Raw genomic sequence first — 16,095 nt, 5'->3', positions numbered from 1 at the left:
CTCACAAGACTTGTGGAAATGATATATTGTATGTGGACTATTCAGTAAGTGTTAGCTAATATATGTTATAATAGGAGAGAGAGGATGTGTGTGTGTGCATGTGCACACGTGTGTGTGTGTGTATGGTCATGTGTGTGCCTGTGTGCACCTGCCTTCTTCCAGAGTATCTCTTGTGGCTGTGATCAGATGAGGTAAGGAAGGCCAAAGTGCCATCCAGATAGAAGGGGTTACTGTTATTAAGGCCTATAAAACGAGGCCCGCCACTCAGAATATGCAGGAGGTTAGAGGGAGAAGCGGTCCTTCCCTCCCCGTCGGAGCCCTGGCAGGCCGGAGAGGAGCCTCCGGGAGCGAGGTGAGACTCAGAGCAGCCTGAAAGGACACGAGGGGCTCAGCTAACAGGAGAGGAGAGGGTGGGCTCAGAGGAACAAAGGCAGAGACAACCTCTGCTGCATGGGCCCAGGGTGGGGCAGGTGGACAGGCCAGGCTTTGTGGGGTGGAGGGCTTGCTATGACTGATAATTAATTCATCATCTTTCCATCCCAACCTGCTCGACTATTCCCCCAGTTACCCAAGCGCCAACTCTGGGAGTCAGCTTCAAACCCTTCCTCTTCCTCACTCCTGTTCTAGCATCAGCTAAGCTACTGTAACAAACAGCTCCAGACATGGATGGCTGGCGTTCACACAATAGAAATCTATTTCATGTTGCAAACAGTGCTGGCGGGCATCTAGGTCAGAGAGGAGGCACGTGCTCCCTCCATGTTAGGCTCCAGCATGCCCCTCGGCGTTGATTCTCAAAGTGTGGTCCATGGACCCGCAGTATCAGCATCTCCTGGGACGTCACTAGAGATGCTCGTTAATAGGTCCCAATGCACCCACAGAATCAGAAACTGTGGTGGTGGGGCCCAGCGATGGGCTCAGCAAGCCTCCAGGTGAATCGGTGCTCCCTGTTTTGAGGACCTCTGCCTTAGGGCTTTGTCAAGCACTGGCCCGAAGGTGGCTCATGTCACTTCCAGTTATATTCCGTCACCCACGACTTGGTCACGTGGCCTCGTGTCACTGCAGAGAGGCTGGGAAATGTAGGATCGTGTGTTCCCCGCTAGGCGTGGCGTGGGTTGTGAGGCGATGCCGGCGTTTTCACCACACCTCCCAGGGCAGTTGTTCCAGCACCCATCTGGACAAGCCCACCCTCCCCTCCCACCACTGCGCCTGCTGCGGGCCACCCCCAGCTCGCGCGGACTCCACAGTGAGCCTCCAGCTGGTTACTGCCTGCAGAGTCTAGTCCGCCCACTTCCACGCGGCTCGCTGGGTTCTTTCCCTGAAACTCGGGCCTCCTGGACGTGCTGGGCAGAGTCCGCTGCCCCACACTCCACCCTGCAGCACCCCTTCTCCTGTCTCTCCTCGCTCCTCACCTCCAGGCCTGGCCTTCCATCCTCTCGGGAACTTCTGCTCAACTTTGAGGTTTCCCTCACTCTCTGGGTTCAAATCTTCCTCCAGAGCCTCGCAGCACAAGCCTAGTTATAGCCTAGTTCTGCTTAAAATAGACCTGTTTTCAGAATAGACTGGGAACCCCATTTTATTTTATTTATTTATTTTTTTTTCCTTTATTGATTTTTAGAGAGAGAGGAAGTGAGAAAGAGAGAGAGAGAAACATCGATGAGAGAGAACATCGATTGGCCGCCTCCTGCATGCCCCACTGGGGATTGGGCCCACAACCTGGGCCTGTGCCCTGACCGGGAATTGAACCAGCGACCTCTTGGTGCATGGGTCGATGCTCAACCACTGAGCCACACCAGCCGGACCCCAATTTTATTTTTTGAAGACCAAATAAATAGGGTGAGACTGCCCTATTTAGGATGCTGTCTTTTACCCATTCATTCACTCACACATCTATCCATTTATCCAATAAACATTTCTCTCGTGGCTAAACGCTCACAGAGCTGGCTATACAAACAAGAACTAGGCTATAACTCATGGCCCCTGCCCCCTGGGAGTTGACTGGAGAGGTTAGGGCTCTGATGAGTCACAACATAATGTGATGAGTGCTAAGTTGGGAGAAGGTCAGGGTGTTAGAAGAGCACAGAAGGGGGGCCTCCAACCTGTATTTGGAGGGTCTGGGAAGGCAGAATCAAGAGAGAAGGTGTTCCAGGCAGAGGAAGTAAGAGAGCATGCCTTTTTCAGGGAACTTGAAGTGTATATTCCCGTAGTGTTTTGATTAATTCCTTCCCTGGTTTCCTCTCCCTCCAGAACTGGAGCTGCTCAGAGAGGAAATGAGCAGATGCTGAGCAGCCGGTAAGGTGCTGCCTCCTCGGTACTTTGCCAGGGGCAGAAACTTGCCAACAGACTCAGTGGCCCCTTGTCAGGAACTAAGGAGCCTGGAATCTTCGGGTCCTGAAAGCAGGGTTGTCAGTGACGGGCGCCGGGTCTCTCCTGTGGACATTCTGATTAGAACATCACCACATTTTCTCTACATAGGTGCACCTCTGATCATGTTTTGTTCCCTACTTTGAAGAAAAAGAACACAAGCCTCCCCGCCCCTTCCCAGTTTCTCTCCATAGTGGGTGGTTGTAGTTCCTGCTTGGAGGGTTCAGGAAGAGGAGTTAATTATAACGAACAACGTTGTTCGCTGAAAATCAAAAAGGCACAGGAACAGAAGCACTGCTCACAGCTGTTCAGCTGCTCAGGGGCTCTTCCCAGGCTGGCATGACGGGGCAGCCTTGCTGAGTCCTGGCCTCACTGTGAGAGGAAGGAGGGCAGTGCCAACAGCCAGGAGCCACTGACCCGAGTCACCCTGCTCAGACCCTGCCCCCGCCTGGGAGACACACACGCCAGTCAGTCCGGGACAACATCCTTACTAGTAAAATAAACAGGGAAATTATGCAAATACAACAGTTCTGCATTATGAAGCAGAAACAATTTGAGTGGAACCTGTTCTTGCCGTGCAGCAACATAACAAACAGAGACTGTAAGGAAACGGGTGGAGGAGCGGGAAGGAGAGGTTTCTAGGATGCCCCGGAACGCTCGCCCCGCCAGGGAGCCGGCCTGGCTTTCTTCGCGGCGTTTGGAGGCCTCGAGGTATGGCAGGTGTGATAGTCAAAGCCACAGGAAGATCATAAACGTGTTCAGAGGTTTCTGTGCAATGTGTTCAAGAGTCATAAAAGTAGCTTCTTAGAAATACAAATGTGAACCAGGTTCTCTTCAGATGACTGCAACCTTTGAAGATTTTGGCACATTCCAGCTTTGTTCTCGGATATCTCCAGGGGGCATTAAAAATGTCATCCTACATAAAACTATGTGTAATATTTTTGTCAAGTACCACTTTGGAAATACTCCATCGGTAAATTAGACTGGATCTTGGCATGTATTGTGAGTCATGGTCTGGGAGGAAACATAAATATAATTTCCTAACAACATGTATGGTTTTATAGATATTACATTATAAAGCACAAAGTATTTAGTTACAGTATACACCTAAATAGTGGGAACGCTATTGTGGTAGGCCTCTTAAATTGGGGGATTTTTGCGATTTTTCATTAGGCCACATTGCAAATTGGGAGGCAATTACACATCTTATAAAATGCATTTGCCGTGTTGTTTTTTTTTAAAGGTTAACTCAGCGTATGGTTTTCATGCCCAGTTAATTTTTATTTCCATCTTAAAATTATTGCTTGTTTATATACCATTACTTTCCAAAAAGGATCTGAAGTAGTTAACAAAAAATTGAAGCAAAACCAATTTTTTAGCAAGGACCGAAACCAGGAAGCAAGAAATAAAGAAGTGGGTAGAACAAAATAAAACTCTTGGCTAAAACAGTTTATTGACACCTTACATGAAGTTTTATGTTATCAAATCATTTTGTTGGGTCTCCGGCCAACTCTGAATGACATTGCCCGGATGAGGCATGTTATCAAGTTCAACCTACTGAGAGTCAAGGCCAATCGGGGATCTGTGACTCTTCCACAAATCGGTGTCTCGCTTTTGATGGACACTTCATTAGAAACAGAACTGGGTTATGTCTGCTTGGTTGAGCACAAAGAGAAAATTAATTCATTGCACAAAACCCTTTGGCATTCTTTTTTTGTTTTAAATCCTCACCCAAGGGTATGTTTGTTTGTTAATCCTCACCCAAGGATATTTTCCCATTAATTTTTAGATAGAGTGGAAGGGAGGGAGGGAGAGAGAGAGAAACATTGATGTGAGAGCAACACATCAATTGGTTGCCTCTTGCACATGCCCCAGCCTGGGCCAGGGATCCAACCTGCAACCTAGGTACATGCTTTTGACTGGGAATTGAACCCATGACCCTTCCTTCCATAGGCCAGTACTCTAACCACTGAGCAAAACTAACCAGGGCCCAAGAATATGTTTTCACTTATTTTTATTTTTTTATTTTTTATTTTATTTTTTTTATCCTCACCCGAGGATATTTTTCCATTTTTTGTACAGATAGAGTGGCAGGGAGAGAGAAGAAGGGAGAGAGAGAGAGAAACATCGACGTGAAGGGACACATCGAGTGGCTGCCACCCGCACGACCAACCAGGGCCGGGGACAAACTGCAACCGAAGTTCGTGCCCTTAGCGGGAACCGAACCCGGGTCTCTCCGGACCGCAGGCCGACGCTCTAACCGCTGAGCCAAACCGGCCAGGGCTATTTTTATTTTTTTAGAGAGAGAGGAAGGGAGAGAGAGAAGGAAACATTGATGTGAGAGAGAAACATCTATCAATTGCTTCCTGTACACTGGCCAAGGATCGAACCCACAGCTAGGTGTGTGCCCTGACTGAGAATTGAACCCGCAACCTTCTGGTGCATGGGACGACGGCTCCAACCAACTGAGCCATATGGCCAGGGCCCCTTGGCATCCTTTTGCTCCAAGGACTAGTGAATAGAAAGTAGCAGAGATCAGGAGCGTTGACTCATTAGGAATACAGCCACTCTGCTTATCTATATCCAGGTCTGTGTCCACATCTGTAGTTCTAAATGTGTTTTTTCAAGACTGTATTTAGTAACATTTTTTAAAAAGGAGAGAAAAATTAAAGTGAAAGGAAAAGAATATCAGGCACCAAAAATTGAACCTGACGCACGGCCAATTTTGATTGGGCACATTCAAGTGTATGGCAACGCCCTGTAAGAGAATGGTTCAAATGTTCCGTTTCAGCAGATTGCCACGGACAGGTGTCTGTGATTCCCATATACCCCCCTTTTTTTTTTCTCCTAAGCTTGTGAGCTAGCCGCCTCCCTCACGGCCCAGCAAAGAAACCTCAACTTTCTTTAAGGAATGGCTGCCTTCCTCCTCAGGAGCCTGGCAGGTGGTACCAAGCGGGCCTGCCCACTTAACATGACATTGGGCTGTAATTCTTTAGTGTCATTTAAAGCAAAATGTGAAGCTCCCACTCTGTCCGGGTCAGGCCACCAAAGGGTTCTAAGGCCTTGTTTATGATGTCATTTTAAGTATTCCCTCCTTCCACAATGACAATAAAAGTTAACTATTAAACTCATGTTTTCACCTTCCCACCATGGGTTCCCTACAACACAAAACCAGCAAATGAAGTCATTGAGATGCTCGGATGCCTAGAGAAACAAGGCAAATTCCTCGTAAATGGCCCTAACTGGAGAACATCTGGCCTGCCCAGCTGCGTTTTCTCCACATCGGTTGAGGGTGGAGCAGAGATAACTGGCCCCTAGTCTTTCCAAACAACAAAAGCTCAGTTATTCTGAGAGCAGCTAACTGAGTGGGCACGGGGGACACTGCGCCCTGCCCCTGAGCCCGGTGACTCATCGCAGAACTTCCGATTGCCGCCGCCAGTGAACTCCTCCTCCCTCCCGCTGCTTCCTTTCCTCCGAAGCAGCGGAGTCAGGAAATATCCACTGGGACTGAAAACGGACGGTTAATTTGCTCTTGACTTCATCCCATCAAGTTCTTGGCTTGGTGTGGGGACCTTTGCATTTGCTCATTCGTTCGTTCGTTCATCCCGTGTAGTGTGTGTGTAGTCTGTGCCATGTCCTGGGGTATGGAAGTGGGAAGACCAGGCGTGGCCACTGCGCTCATGATACTTACATTCTAGTGGGTAAGAGAATCAACACAGAAGTAAACCACTAGGTAAATATATCATTTCAAATGGTCATAAAGAAAATAATAGTATGCTATGAAATGGTATAAAATGGGGACCCACCTTAGCTGGTGGTCACATAAGGCCTCTCTGAAGAGGTAACATTTTTTTTTTAATCCTCACCCAAGGATATTTTTTCATTTATCTTCAGATAGAGTAGGAGGGGAAGAGAGAGAGAGAGAAACATCAACGTGAGAGAGACACATCAATTGGGTGCCTTCCGCATGACCCCGACCAGGCCAGGGACCGAACCTCAACTGAGGTACATGCCCTTGACCAGAATCGAACCCGCAACTCCTTGGTCCGCAGGCTGATGCTCTAACCACTGAGCCAAACCAGCCAGGGCTGAAGAGGTAACATTTATCTGAGACCTGAAGTATCACAAGGAGTCAAGCACATGAAGGTTGGGGAGAGGGAGAGCAAGTTTTGGGAAGTGGGGAACAGCTTGTGCTCAGGCCTGAGGCAGAAAGGAGCCTAGCAGAGGGAGGGCTGAGGAGTGTGTGAAGGAAGGAGAGACGGCAGAAGAGGACCCCGGGTGTGGGGGGGCAGGCCACCCATCTGCATCTCTCTGGGCACTGATGGATTCGCTGCCCCCACTCAGTTTTGTCAGTTTGGCCATGGAACTATTGATAATGTTTAACTCAAAACAGCTGAGTTTTTCAGCTTCAGTAAGTATTCTCCTTAAGTACAACTATCTTGAGGATAGATGCCAGCCTGTGGGATTTATTTATATGTAAACTATCCTCTTTCCCTTCTCAGTCTTGAAGGTTACATGAAATGTTTGTTTAGTATCAAATATTGTCCAGCAACACTGTTCAGACAGAACTTCTTGTGATGATGGAAACTATTGTTTTATCCAAGCAGTCTAAAATAGCAGACACGAACCACATGTGGCTACTGGGACCTTGAGATGTGGCTAGAGAGACTAGAAAAACTTAATTTTAATTGCATTTCACTTTCGATTTAAATACCCACCTGCGGCGAATGGCTGCCGTTGCAGGGCAGAGCAGCTCTAGAATCTGGACGTACTGAAAGGAGCTTCTTCCTCAGGGAGGCACTAACGAAAGGCCAGGTGAGCTCAGAACCCGAGCAACATCTGGGATGGTTCAGAGTCCTAGTGGGGAAAGGTTCAAACAGTTTAGTCCAAGATCTGAAGGTCTGAAGGATGGCCAGGGGGCCAGGGAACCAGGGAAGCTGTCTACGTTTTCACCTGTATGTACCAGTCTCTGACTTTCCATGGCCCTCAACATGCAGGCCACATGACAGCAGGCCGTGTGTGTGCTCCGCACCTTGCTACTCAGAGTGCAGTCCATGGACCAGCAGCATGGTCATCACTTAGAAGCTTGTTATAAATGCAGACTCAGCCCGGCCAGTGTGGCTCAGTGGTTGAGCATTGACCCACGCACCAAGAGGTCGCCAGTTCGATTTCCGGTCAGGGCATGTGCCCAGGTTGTGGGCTCGATCCCCAGTGGGGGGCGCGCAGGAGGCAGCCAGTTGATGTTCTCTCTCATGGATGTTTCTCTCTCTCCCTCTCTCTTCCTCTCTCTCTAAAATCAATAAAGAAAAAAAATTAAAATAAATAAATAAATACAGGCTCAGTAGTTGGACTCCCCAACCTACTGAATCCGAATCTGCATTTTAACAAGAAGACCAGTGATTCAAATGTACACTCAGCTGTGAGAAGCAGTTGTGGAAAGGCTTGGGAGCTGGGCAGGTCTGGGTTCAAATCCCAACTCTGCCACTTACCAGAGCACGTCTTGGGCCTCAATTTTCTCACCTAAGAAAGAAGGTAATACTACTTACCTCAAAAGGTTATTGTGAAGATGCAGTGAGTCGATGTATAAAAAGAAACTAGCATGAGGTCTGTTTATGTTGGATGATCAGTCATTCATTTATTCAGGGAATCATTCCTGACTGCCTATTATATTCCAAGCCCCCTTCCTGTCCTGTGTTGAAAACTCCTTCGAGGGGCGTGGGGGAAACTCAGGGAAAAAGAAATGTTTTGTTGGGGATGGAAAGGAAAGAAAATGTTCCTCTCTAGCAATTTCAACAGTATCACACGGAAAACTTTTCTTTTCAGGATTCTCAAATTCTACAGGATCTTTATAGGATTCTCAAAAATCAGGGTCTCCCAGGGCTGTCCTCTAACTTTCAAATCGGGAGAGAGGATGGGGAGGAAAGAATGAGAGAAAGTGAGGGACTTAGACAAATAGAAAAGGTTTGCTATGGTTTTACCAACAGATAAAAAGCAATTAGAGCTGTCTTAAAAATTAAGCGCAAACTGTGAACTGCACAGATTTTCTTTTATTAGCTTCCTTCCCAAAGCAGCAGCAGCCCTTCTCAGTGGAGGTCCCCCTGGTAGGAGAGGGAGTGCAAGCGAGGGGTGTTCTTTTCTGCTCCCCCAGCCAAAGGGTTTCTCACCCAAGCCAGTAGGTGTTAATCTGCTTAAGCCTGCCTGAGTGGGTCTGTTAGATTGCTGGCACATGGCCATTTAGGGGTTTTGTTTCCCAGACCACAGGAGCCCATTTTTCTAAGAGTTCCACTAGCTTTTTGTTTGATAACGTCTATTTCCAGCAGCATTTACTCCTTCAACAACAAATTCAATGGAACAGAAATTTACTGAACACCTACTATTAGGCAGATCCCTCTGTTGGGAATACAGAGATGAATAAGAACAGTTGCTGGGCTCCAGGAGCCCACATAAAAGTAACTTCTGCTGCGTTCTCCCAGGTAATGGCTGTTATCACTGCCTCTCCCCGCTGCCTTGGGGGGGGGCGGGGAGAAAATCCTCTGGCTTCCTTAGCTGCCCCCCTTCGATCCCCACTGACCTCGCTGTGCTCTCCCGAGGTCCCAGGGGCTTCAAGGGTTAATTACTTGCTGGCTGTGGCTGGTTCATTGTTCTCTCAAACTTCCTACCCCCCTCCAATTCCATTTCCAATTGTAAAATTTGCCTTAGTTTAATATGTTTCTTTTCACAGAGGCAGTACACATTCATTATAGAAAAATACAGATAAGCAAAATAAGGGAAACTTTAAAAACCATCCTCAATCCCACCACTTAGAGATAACCTGTTTAAATAAAAATTATAACAGTAATTTCATAGGCAGTTCAAAATACAGAAGAGGGTCATCACACAAAATCCAGCCCTCTGGGACACGATCTTTGTGGGGTTTTTTTTTCCCTCCTCCTTACAGGCATTATAAATGATGCCTAACACACAGTCTGCTAAAGTCATCTTTTGGGGGAAAATACAGTGTAGACGTGCAAACTAGAAAGGGGTGCCGTTAGCCATACTGGTGGATGAGGACTCCTGGCATTTTACAGGAAAACCTGTTTAGAAGTTTGCTGTCATTAGCGGAATTACTGTTGCCATTCAAATACTTCATCCCTAGTGACCGAATCAGACCCAAAAATCTTGTCTTTCTTCCCTGGAATCTGAAAAGGGAAACAGGGAAATTTCTACTTTAAGCAAGTCTGATGTAAGAAGACCCGAATTTGTGATGAAGAGTGCTTGACTGTCATGAAGGCCTGCTGTGTGCCAGGCTCTCTGATGGATGTCACCTCACGGGAGTCCTTCAAGATAGATGTTACCGTCTCTATTTCACAGACGATGAAAGAGAGGCATGTCGGGTTTAAGGGGCCTGCCCAGGATCGTAGACAGTCCATGGCAGAGCTGGGACCACAGTAAGACCGTGGGTAGAGTAAGTGGAAAGGGTGTGGCAGACCAGGGTTCAGAGCCCACTGGGCCACCCTCTCACTGTGGGACCTCAGGCAAGTTGTTTAACGTGCTGCGTTGCCCTGAACTGGACTTGTGTGTGACGCCAGGAGCCTGCAGTTAGTGTTGACAGAAGGAATGGTCCCAAGAACCGAGGCATGGAGTCCGCTGTAAGGGTATCTGAAAGAAGTTCCTGTTTGTCCTGAGTTCCAAGGATGGAATACTCCCGAGTGGTGTTTTCTGTCCTATGGCTCCTGACCTGTTGGCTTTCCCTTTAGTGTTGGCTCCCAGCTCAAGGCCCACCGGGAAAGAATTTGGACCTTTGGGATATGCGCGTTTCATCTCATTCCCGATTGTACTTTTTGCTCCAATTTTGTTTTCATTTCTTCTTTCACTACCTGGGGATAATATTTCTTTTAGGGGTGTCTGTAAGGCGAAAGATTTATGCGATCTGAAGAGAAACCAAAGTAAGGCATTTAGTACAGTGTCTGGCCTATATTAGATGCTCAGTAAATGGTGTCTCCTCTCATGCCCTTGGGTTACATCCGCATTACTTCATAGAAAAATAGAAAGACATTATTTGCATTGCAAAAGATTCTCCAATTTACAGGAAGGCTCCATAGAAAGTTCTTTTGATAACAAACACAGGTAGCCCTGGCCGGTGTGGTTCAGCGGTTAGAGCGATGGCTCATGGAGTCGTGTGTTCGATTCAGATCAAAGGCACGTACCTCGCTTGCGGGTTCGCTTCTATGGGAGGCAACCAGTCAATGTGTCCCTCTCACATCGATGTTTCTCCCTCCCTCCCTCCCACTCTACCTGAAGATAAAAGGGAAAATATCCAAGTATTTAAAATCGGGTGCTATTTCACAGACCTTGACGGGCACCCTAACTGGGTCTCTGTCCCATAATCGGCGCCGTGCGGATCCACCAGCTCTTCACGCCTCCTGCTCCGCGTCAGTGCAGCTGCTCCAGTGTGCTATTTGCAAAGTGTTTGGGATGGAAAGGACTGAATTTTTAAAATGAAAACCTTTTCTTTGTCTTTCTAGAGGAATTTTAAGATAGCAATGGCCTGCTGAAGAATATGCAGAATTGGTGAACCAAGTTTGCTCTTTTACCTCTTCTTTAAAAAATATTTTGTCATTTTATTTTTTAGAGAGAGAGGAAAGGGGAGGGAGAGGGAGAGAGAGAAACATTGATATGAGAGTGAAACATTGTTCAACTGCCTCCTGCATGCTCCCTGCCAGGGATGGAGCCCGAAACCTTTCGGTGCACGGAATGAATGACACCCAACCAGCTGAGCCACACCGGCCGGGCTTCTCTTTTACTTCTTAAAACTGGCCTCCCTTAACCAATTCTTTAGTTTTTTGTGTGCCTACAAAGGGGAATTAAATTATAGTCCCTGTACCTTCTGAAATAGGTATTTCTATTAGGTCAACATTCTAGAATTTATAAGAAAGTAAGTTGATGAGTTTATTGTCAAGCTATTATGAGTTTATTAAGTAACATAAGCTTATTTATTATTATTAGTGATTTCCCAAATTACCATTTTTTAATTCTAACTATCTCAAAAAATTCTCAAGCATCTTGAGTGTTTTTTATTTTTTCAGTTTCTATTCAGTTTTTATTTTTTCAGTCCCTAGTACTTTCAAGTTATCCAATTAAAAAGTAAATTAGTGGAATTAATAATATGTATGGAATAGGTCACAGTTAAGGTCACTGTCTAATAATCTTCAAAAAGACCTGGGCAAGCAGAGCTCAATAATCTACTTATGTTTGCTTAAAGCAATTTGCTGGATCCTTAACACCTGTTGAGTTGAGTGTTATTTTGCGAGGCCTGTCCAAGCTGCATTGCCCCAAGCTTGCTTTTGTCCTCTCTCCTTCCCTTCCTCCCTCTTTCTTTCTTCCTATCTTTCCTTTCCCATTTAAAAACTTTATTGAAAGGCTTTTGGCCTCCAGGCTCTGTGCTAAACACTGGGGGTCCCATGGTGGGCAAAATACACACGGGCCCTACCCTCATGGAGTTTATAGGCCGGGTCCAGGGAGGATAAACATTAATCAGATCATATTCATTAACGATGCCAGATGACAAATTGTGGGAGGCACCATCAAGGACTACAGTGCAGCGTGGGATCTGACCCAGTCTGGGGGTAGGAGACAGCTTCTCTATATTGAGGTATGAAGAATGCATGGGTACTAAGGGAAACGTGAGGGTCCCAGGCAGCGGAAACAGCACGGGCCAAGGCCCTGTGGTGCTGGGAATCATGGTACTCCGGAAAAAAAATGAATGAAAGATATGGCTGGATCAGATAGAGCAAGAGCAGGCAGGTAGGGGATGCGTCTGGTGAGGTCAGCAGGGCGAGACTTATGCTTTATGAAGATGTTGGCTTTCAGCTCAAGGTCAGTGGGCAGCCGCTGGAGTGTTCTGAGGAAGAGCTGTGCTGGGACTGAGGCATCTCACTTTGTCGCTGCAGGGCCGATGCAGTCATACACATGGTCTCTGACCTACACGGTGACAACGGCGGGGTCCCCGGCTGAAAACTCCCAGCAGCTGCCCTGCATGAGGAGTACGCATGTGCCTTCCTCCTCGGTCACACACAGGATGCCGGTCTATCCTCATAGGGAGGAGCACGGGTAGGTGACTCTCCTGGGCTGTCGCCTTCCTTTTAAATTTGATTTTAAAGAGCAGGGTTTTCTTGGCAGTTGTTTTCTCAAAGGACAGGAAGAGCGCTGCCCTGTATTGAGGTCGCACAGTGCGTTCAGCACGTGTGGCTGTCTCATGCGGTCCCCACCACGACCAGCTGAGGGGGCTGTTAGGGACCCCACTTGATAGGCGAGGACTTTGAGACTTGGTTGATGAAGTTCAGTTCCTCTGAGCAACACAGCTGGTAAACGTGGGGTCCAGACTGAGCAGCTGTTGCCTCTTGACTCCCACCCAGCAGCCCCTGGGGGACTTTGTGCACTTTGTAGCCTTATGAAGCCTCAAGGTCGGTCCCCGTCTTTATGACTGTTTAGAGGAGGGCTTCCCTCCCTGAGAGCCGGAGGTCCCCAGAGGGAGTAATTCTGAGTGGGGTTCAGGGAATCCCTATGGGCTTCAGGGGTGCTTTGGACCCAGGATGACTCAATCATTCATTTTGCCCATATTATGTAGTGATGTTGCTGTGGTGAATAAACTACACATCCATTGAAAAGTGTGACCTGAATTATAGTAGCTTTCTGCCATTATGCATTGTCTTTATCAAAAGACACTAATCTTACAGTGTCTGATGTGCAGTGCTCTGAAAAACACTCCTGATGTTACAAAGGGCCCGGATTCCCAAGCAGGTGAGGCTCTGCTGTGTGGGTGCAGCAAGCCTTACAAGCCCATCCGGCAGAACAGCTGTGGGGGGTCCCGGACGGGGAGGAGAGCGAGGAGGGCAGATGGAGGCGGGGGCCTCTCGGGTCCCTTCCTCACGGTGGCCCAGCATAATGCTGCAAGGTGGCAGCCCTGAGGGGGGGCGTCCTTGAGTTATTTCCATCGGTTCAGGTGCCCCTGCCCAATCAGCAGGACAGCCGTCATCTTTCAGGGGCTCTTAGAGTATTTCCCCACATTGAGAACAGGCTTTGAAAATTACTTCAGAGAGCTTTTCGATTCTGGAGGAATGGCTGAATAGACACCCATGTCACCACCTGTCAGCACCTTTGCTTAAAGTTGTTAAGAACAGTGATAAGAACATCCCGTGTGTCCATAGGAATGTCTTCTTTATGGACGGTTTTCCTTCACAGTGTGACCCTCAGCATAAGCAGGTGCAGCATTTTTACAGGTGGGAGAAACAAGGCTGCCGGTAGCCCGAGGGACCACGGCAGGAAGGTGGGAGCAGGCTGAGAGCTGGTCTCTGATTCCCGGCTGGCCCTGCCTGTGTTTCCTCCCAGGAGAGACTCACGGGCACTCCTTCCTCCCCCATCACGGAGAAACAGAGGCCTGAACAACACGCAACTCACATCCCCAAGTCCCAAAGTAACTTTTTGTTCTCTCTGACTTGAGGCTGTAATACGGGGCTCTTTGAGACAACAGGAGTAGCGGTTTCCATCACTAATTATGTTTTGCTCAGGGCCAGCTTCTGTCCCCCAAGCACTTGCTGGGCGGTAAGGGAGGTGTGTGCCGAGGGAAGAAGGAAAATCAACCTGGGAGTTGAAACTTACCACAACAAAGCCAGAGTGGAGATGGGAGGACTCAGGGCGGGGTGCAAAAGGGAGAACAAAAAGGAAAGAAACAGATGAGGTTGACTTTTAAAGATGTCAAACGGATTTGTTCTGCCTGCTATTACTCACGATATTCAGTGTGCTTAATGCATTTTAGATACACAGGAAGCTATAACTATGGGAGCTATGGCAACCAGCATCCTCCACCAATGCAGAGCCAGTACCCGGCGCTCCCTCACGAGGCAGCCATCTCTGGACCACTGCACTACGCCCCTTACCACAGGAGCTCTGCACAGGTGAGTCGGCGGTCCCGCTCGCTCGCGTGGGCCAGGTCAAGTCAACGGAACACAGTTACTAAGCACCTTCTGTACTCTGCGTGTGCAGCCAGTGTGTCACCGAGGAACGGATAGTCCTTCCCTCGGTGTCACGTGGGCCCTTGGTGGCTGCCCACAGTGTCAACCACGTTCACCCTCCACTTTCTCTCACACGTGGTGCGAACAGTTGTCTTTAGTTCCGCCCTCTCTGACCTCTCTGATCCCAGGATCCAATCGGCTGTGATGTCTGTTGCCCGTTTTTGGTCAGCCCCCCTCCGAGGGGACCTTGGGTGTTCTTTCCCGTCACACTCTCCTGGTGCAGACCCTCACCGAGTCCTGCCAGGACGGTCACCTCAGCGTCATTCTAACCGGCATCTTGGTCCCCCACACACAATCTTACCAGGAGAAGCCTCCTGAAGTGGACCCTTTATCAGATTGCTCTCGGGCCACACAGTCCCTTTGGCCCTCACTGGCTAACGCACCTGTGGTGAGTGGGCCTGGTGGAGCACCGGTCCTGTCGGAGCTGGGCACTCTACTTGTCCCCGACAATTTCCTGTGCACTGGCCCAGACACAGCTGGTCCCCGGTCCCACTCAACTCGACATCCTCAGTGTCTCTGCACCCCCACTGTCCTTGCTTCAGCATTGTTCTTCATCTGACCTAGATGACAGCAGAGGCCTTCCCACTGTCTCCGTGTCGCTCACCTCGGCCCACCTCTGGTCTGTCCCCTACACTGCAGCTAAGGGGATCATGTGGAAAAAACCCAGTCGGTCCTAATGCCCTCCTTTGCACGTCATCGCCTTCAGAGTCAAGTTCTGTTCCTTAGCTTGTCTCTCAGGACTTACTACCATCTGGCCTCTGCCTGCCTCGCGGGCCTGCAAACGACACCCGCCCCATCTGTGCTCCAGCCACGCCAGCCGTGTGAGGCCCCATGTCTGCGCTGAGGTGGTTTCCTCCGCTCAGCTCTCTTCCCCAGCCTCCTCTGCTTATTGTTCCCAACCAGCACCTCACGGTCTTTGTGGCACTTCCTGACACTCCCCCCTCCCTTCCTCCAGGACTTTATTAGGTCCCACTCCTCTGCACTCGAATAGCACTGGGCTTTCCTCTGCTGGTAACACTGTTATTGCTGACTCTCCTGGCTCCCACAGCAGACCCCACAGCTCCTTGAAGGCAGAAATTAAGTCTAGTGCCCCTGGGTCACAGGACATGCCACCTGTCGGAAAGAGCAGCTTACTCGTATTGAACATGTGCCGAGTGCTCTGCACAGCCTCACGGCAACCCTTGTGGAAAAGAAAGAGCCACTTGCCCGAGGGCTGGAGCCCAGGCAGTGCGGCCCAGCTGTCCAGGCTCTGCAGCACCACCCTCTGCTGTGTTGGCACTCTGAGCGTTTATGGAACAGAGAGTAAACAGGAGGTGGCGTCGGCATAAACAGGAGGCGGGGCGCCAGGGCTTCGCACTCGGTTCTGCAGGTGTGGGAGCCACGGTAGGCCTGGGAGCCTGGGAGCGGCGAGATGCGAGCTGTGCTTAAGAAAGGGAGCTGTCGCAGCACCCACAGCGTGAACCAGAACTTGGGCTGGTAGAGGCAAGGAGCTCCGCGCCCCTGCGCTTGCAGGAGCGGAGAGGAGGGGGTGGCAGGATGCAAGCTGGGGTGGAGGCCGCAGTTGCATCAGCTGGCAGCACCAGGCTTGCCTCCGAGGGAGGGCACGAGGAGAAGGTATCCACAGTACTTGGCTCTCGGGGCCCACAGGCGTCTGTTTTGATTTCCATCCGTAGTACCAAGGGGA

At 49.1% G+C, this 16,095-nt stretch overlaps 1 protein-coding gene across 2 annotated transcripts in view; it reads left to right on the top strand.

The window, feature by feature from the left end:
• The window catches only part of RFX4 (regulatory factor X4), a 126,908-nt gene that overhangs the window by 102,559 nt on the left and 8,254 nt on the right, over window positions 1-16,095 (top strand). For both annotated transcript variants that reach the window (XM_036252990.1, XM_036252991.1), the window contains 2 exons: window positions 12,291-12,450; window positions 14,156-14,294. In XM_036252990.1, the coding sequence (XP_036108883.1) occupies window positions 12,291-12,450; window positions 14,156-14,294 (299 nt within the window). The remainder of the gene's footprint in view (window positions 1-12,290; window positions 12,451-14,155; window positions 14,295-16,095) is intronic.

The sequence above is a fragment of the Molossus molossus genome, unplaced genomic scaffold (assembly GCF_014108415.1).
Source record: "Molossus molossus isolate mMolMol1 unplaced genomic scaffold, mMolMol1.p scaffold_m16_p_10, whole genome shotgun sequence".
Classification (NCBI taxonomy): Eukaryota; Metazoa; Chordata; class Mammalia; order Chiroptera; family Molossidae; genus Molossus; species Molossus molossus.
Note: the sequence above shows the minus strand (reverse complement) of the source record. Positions and strands in the feature narration are given on the sequence as shown.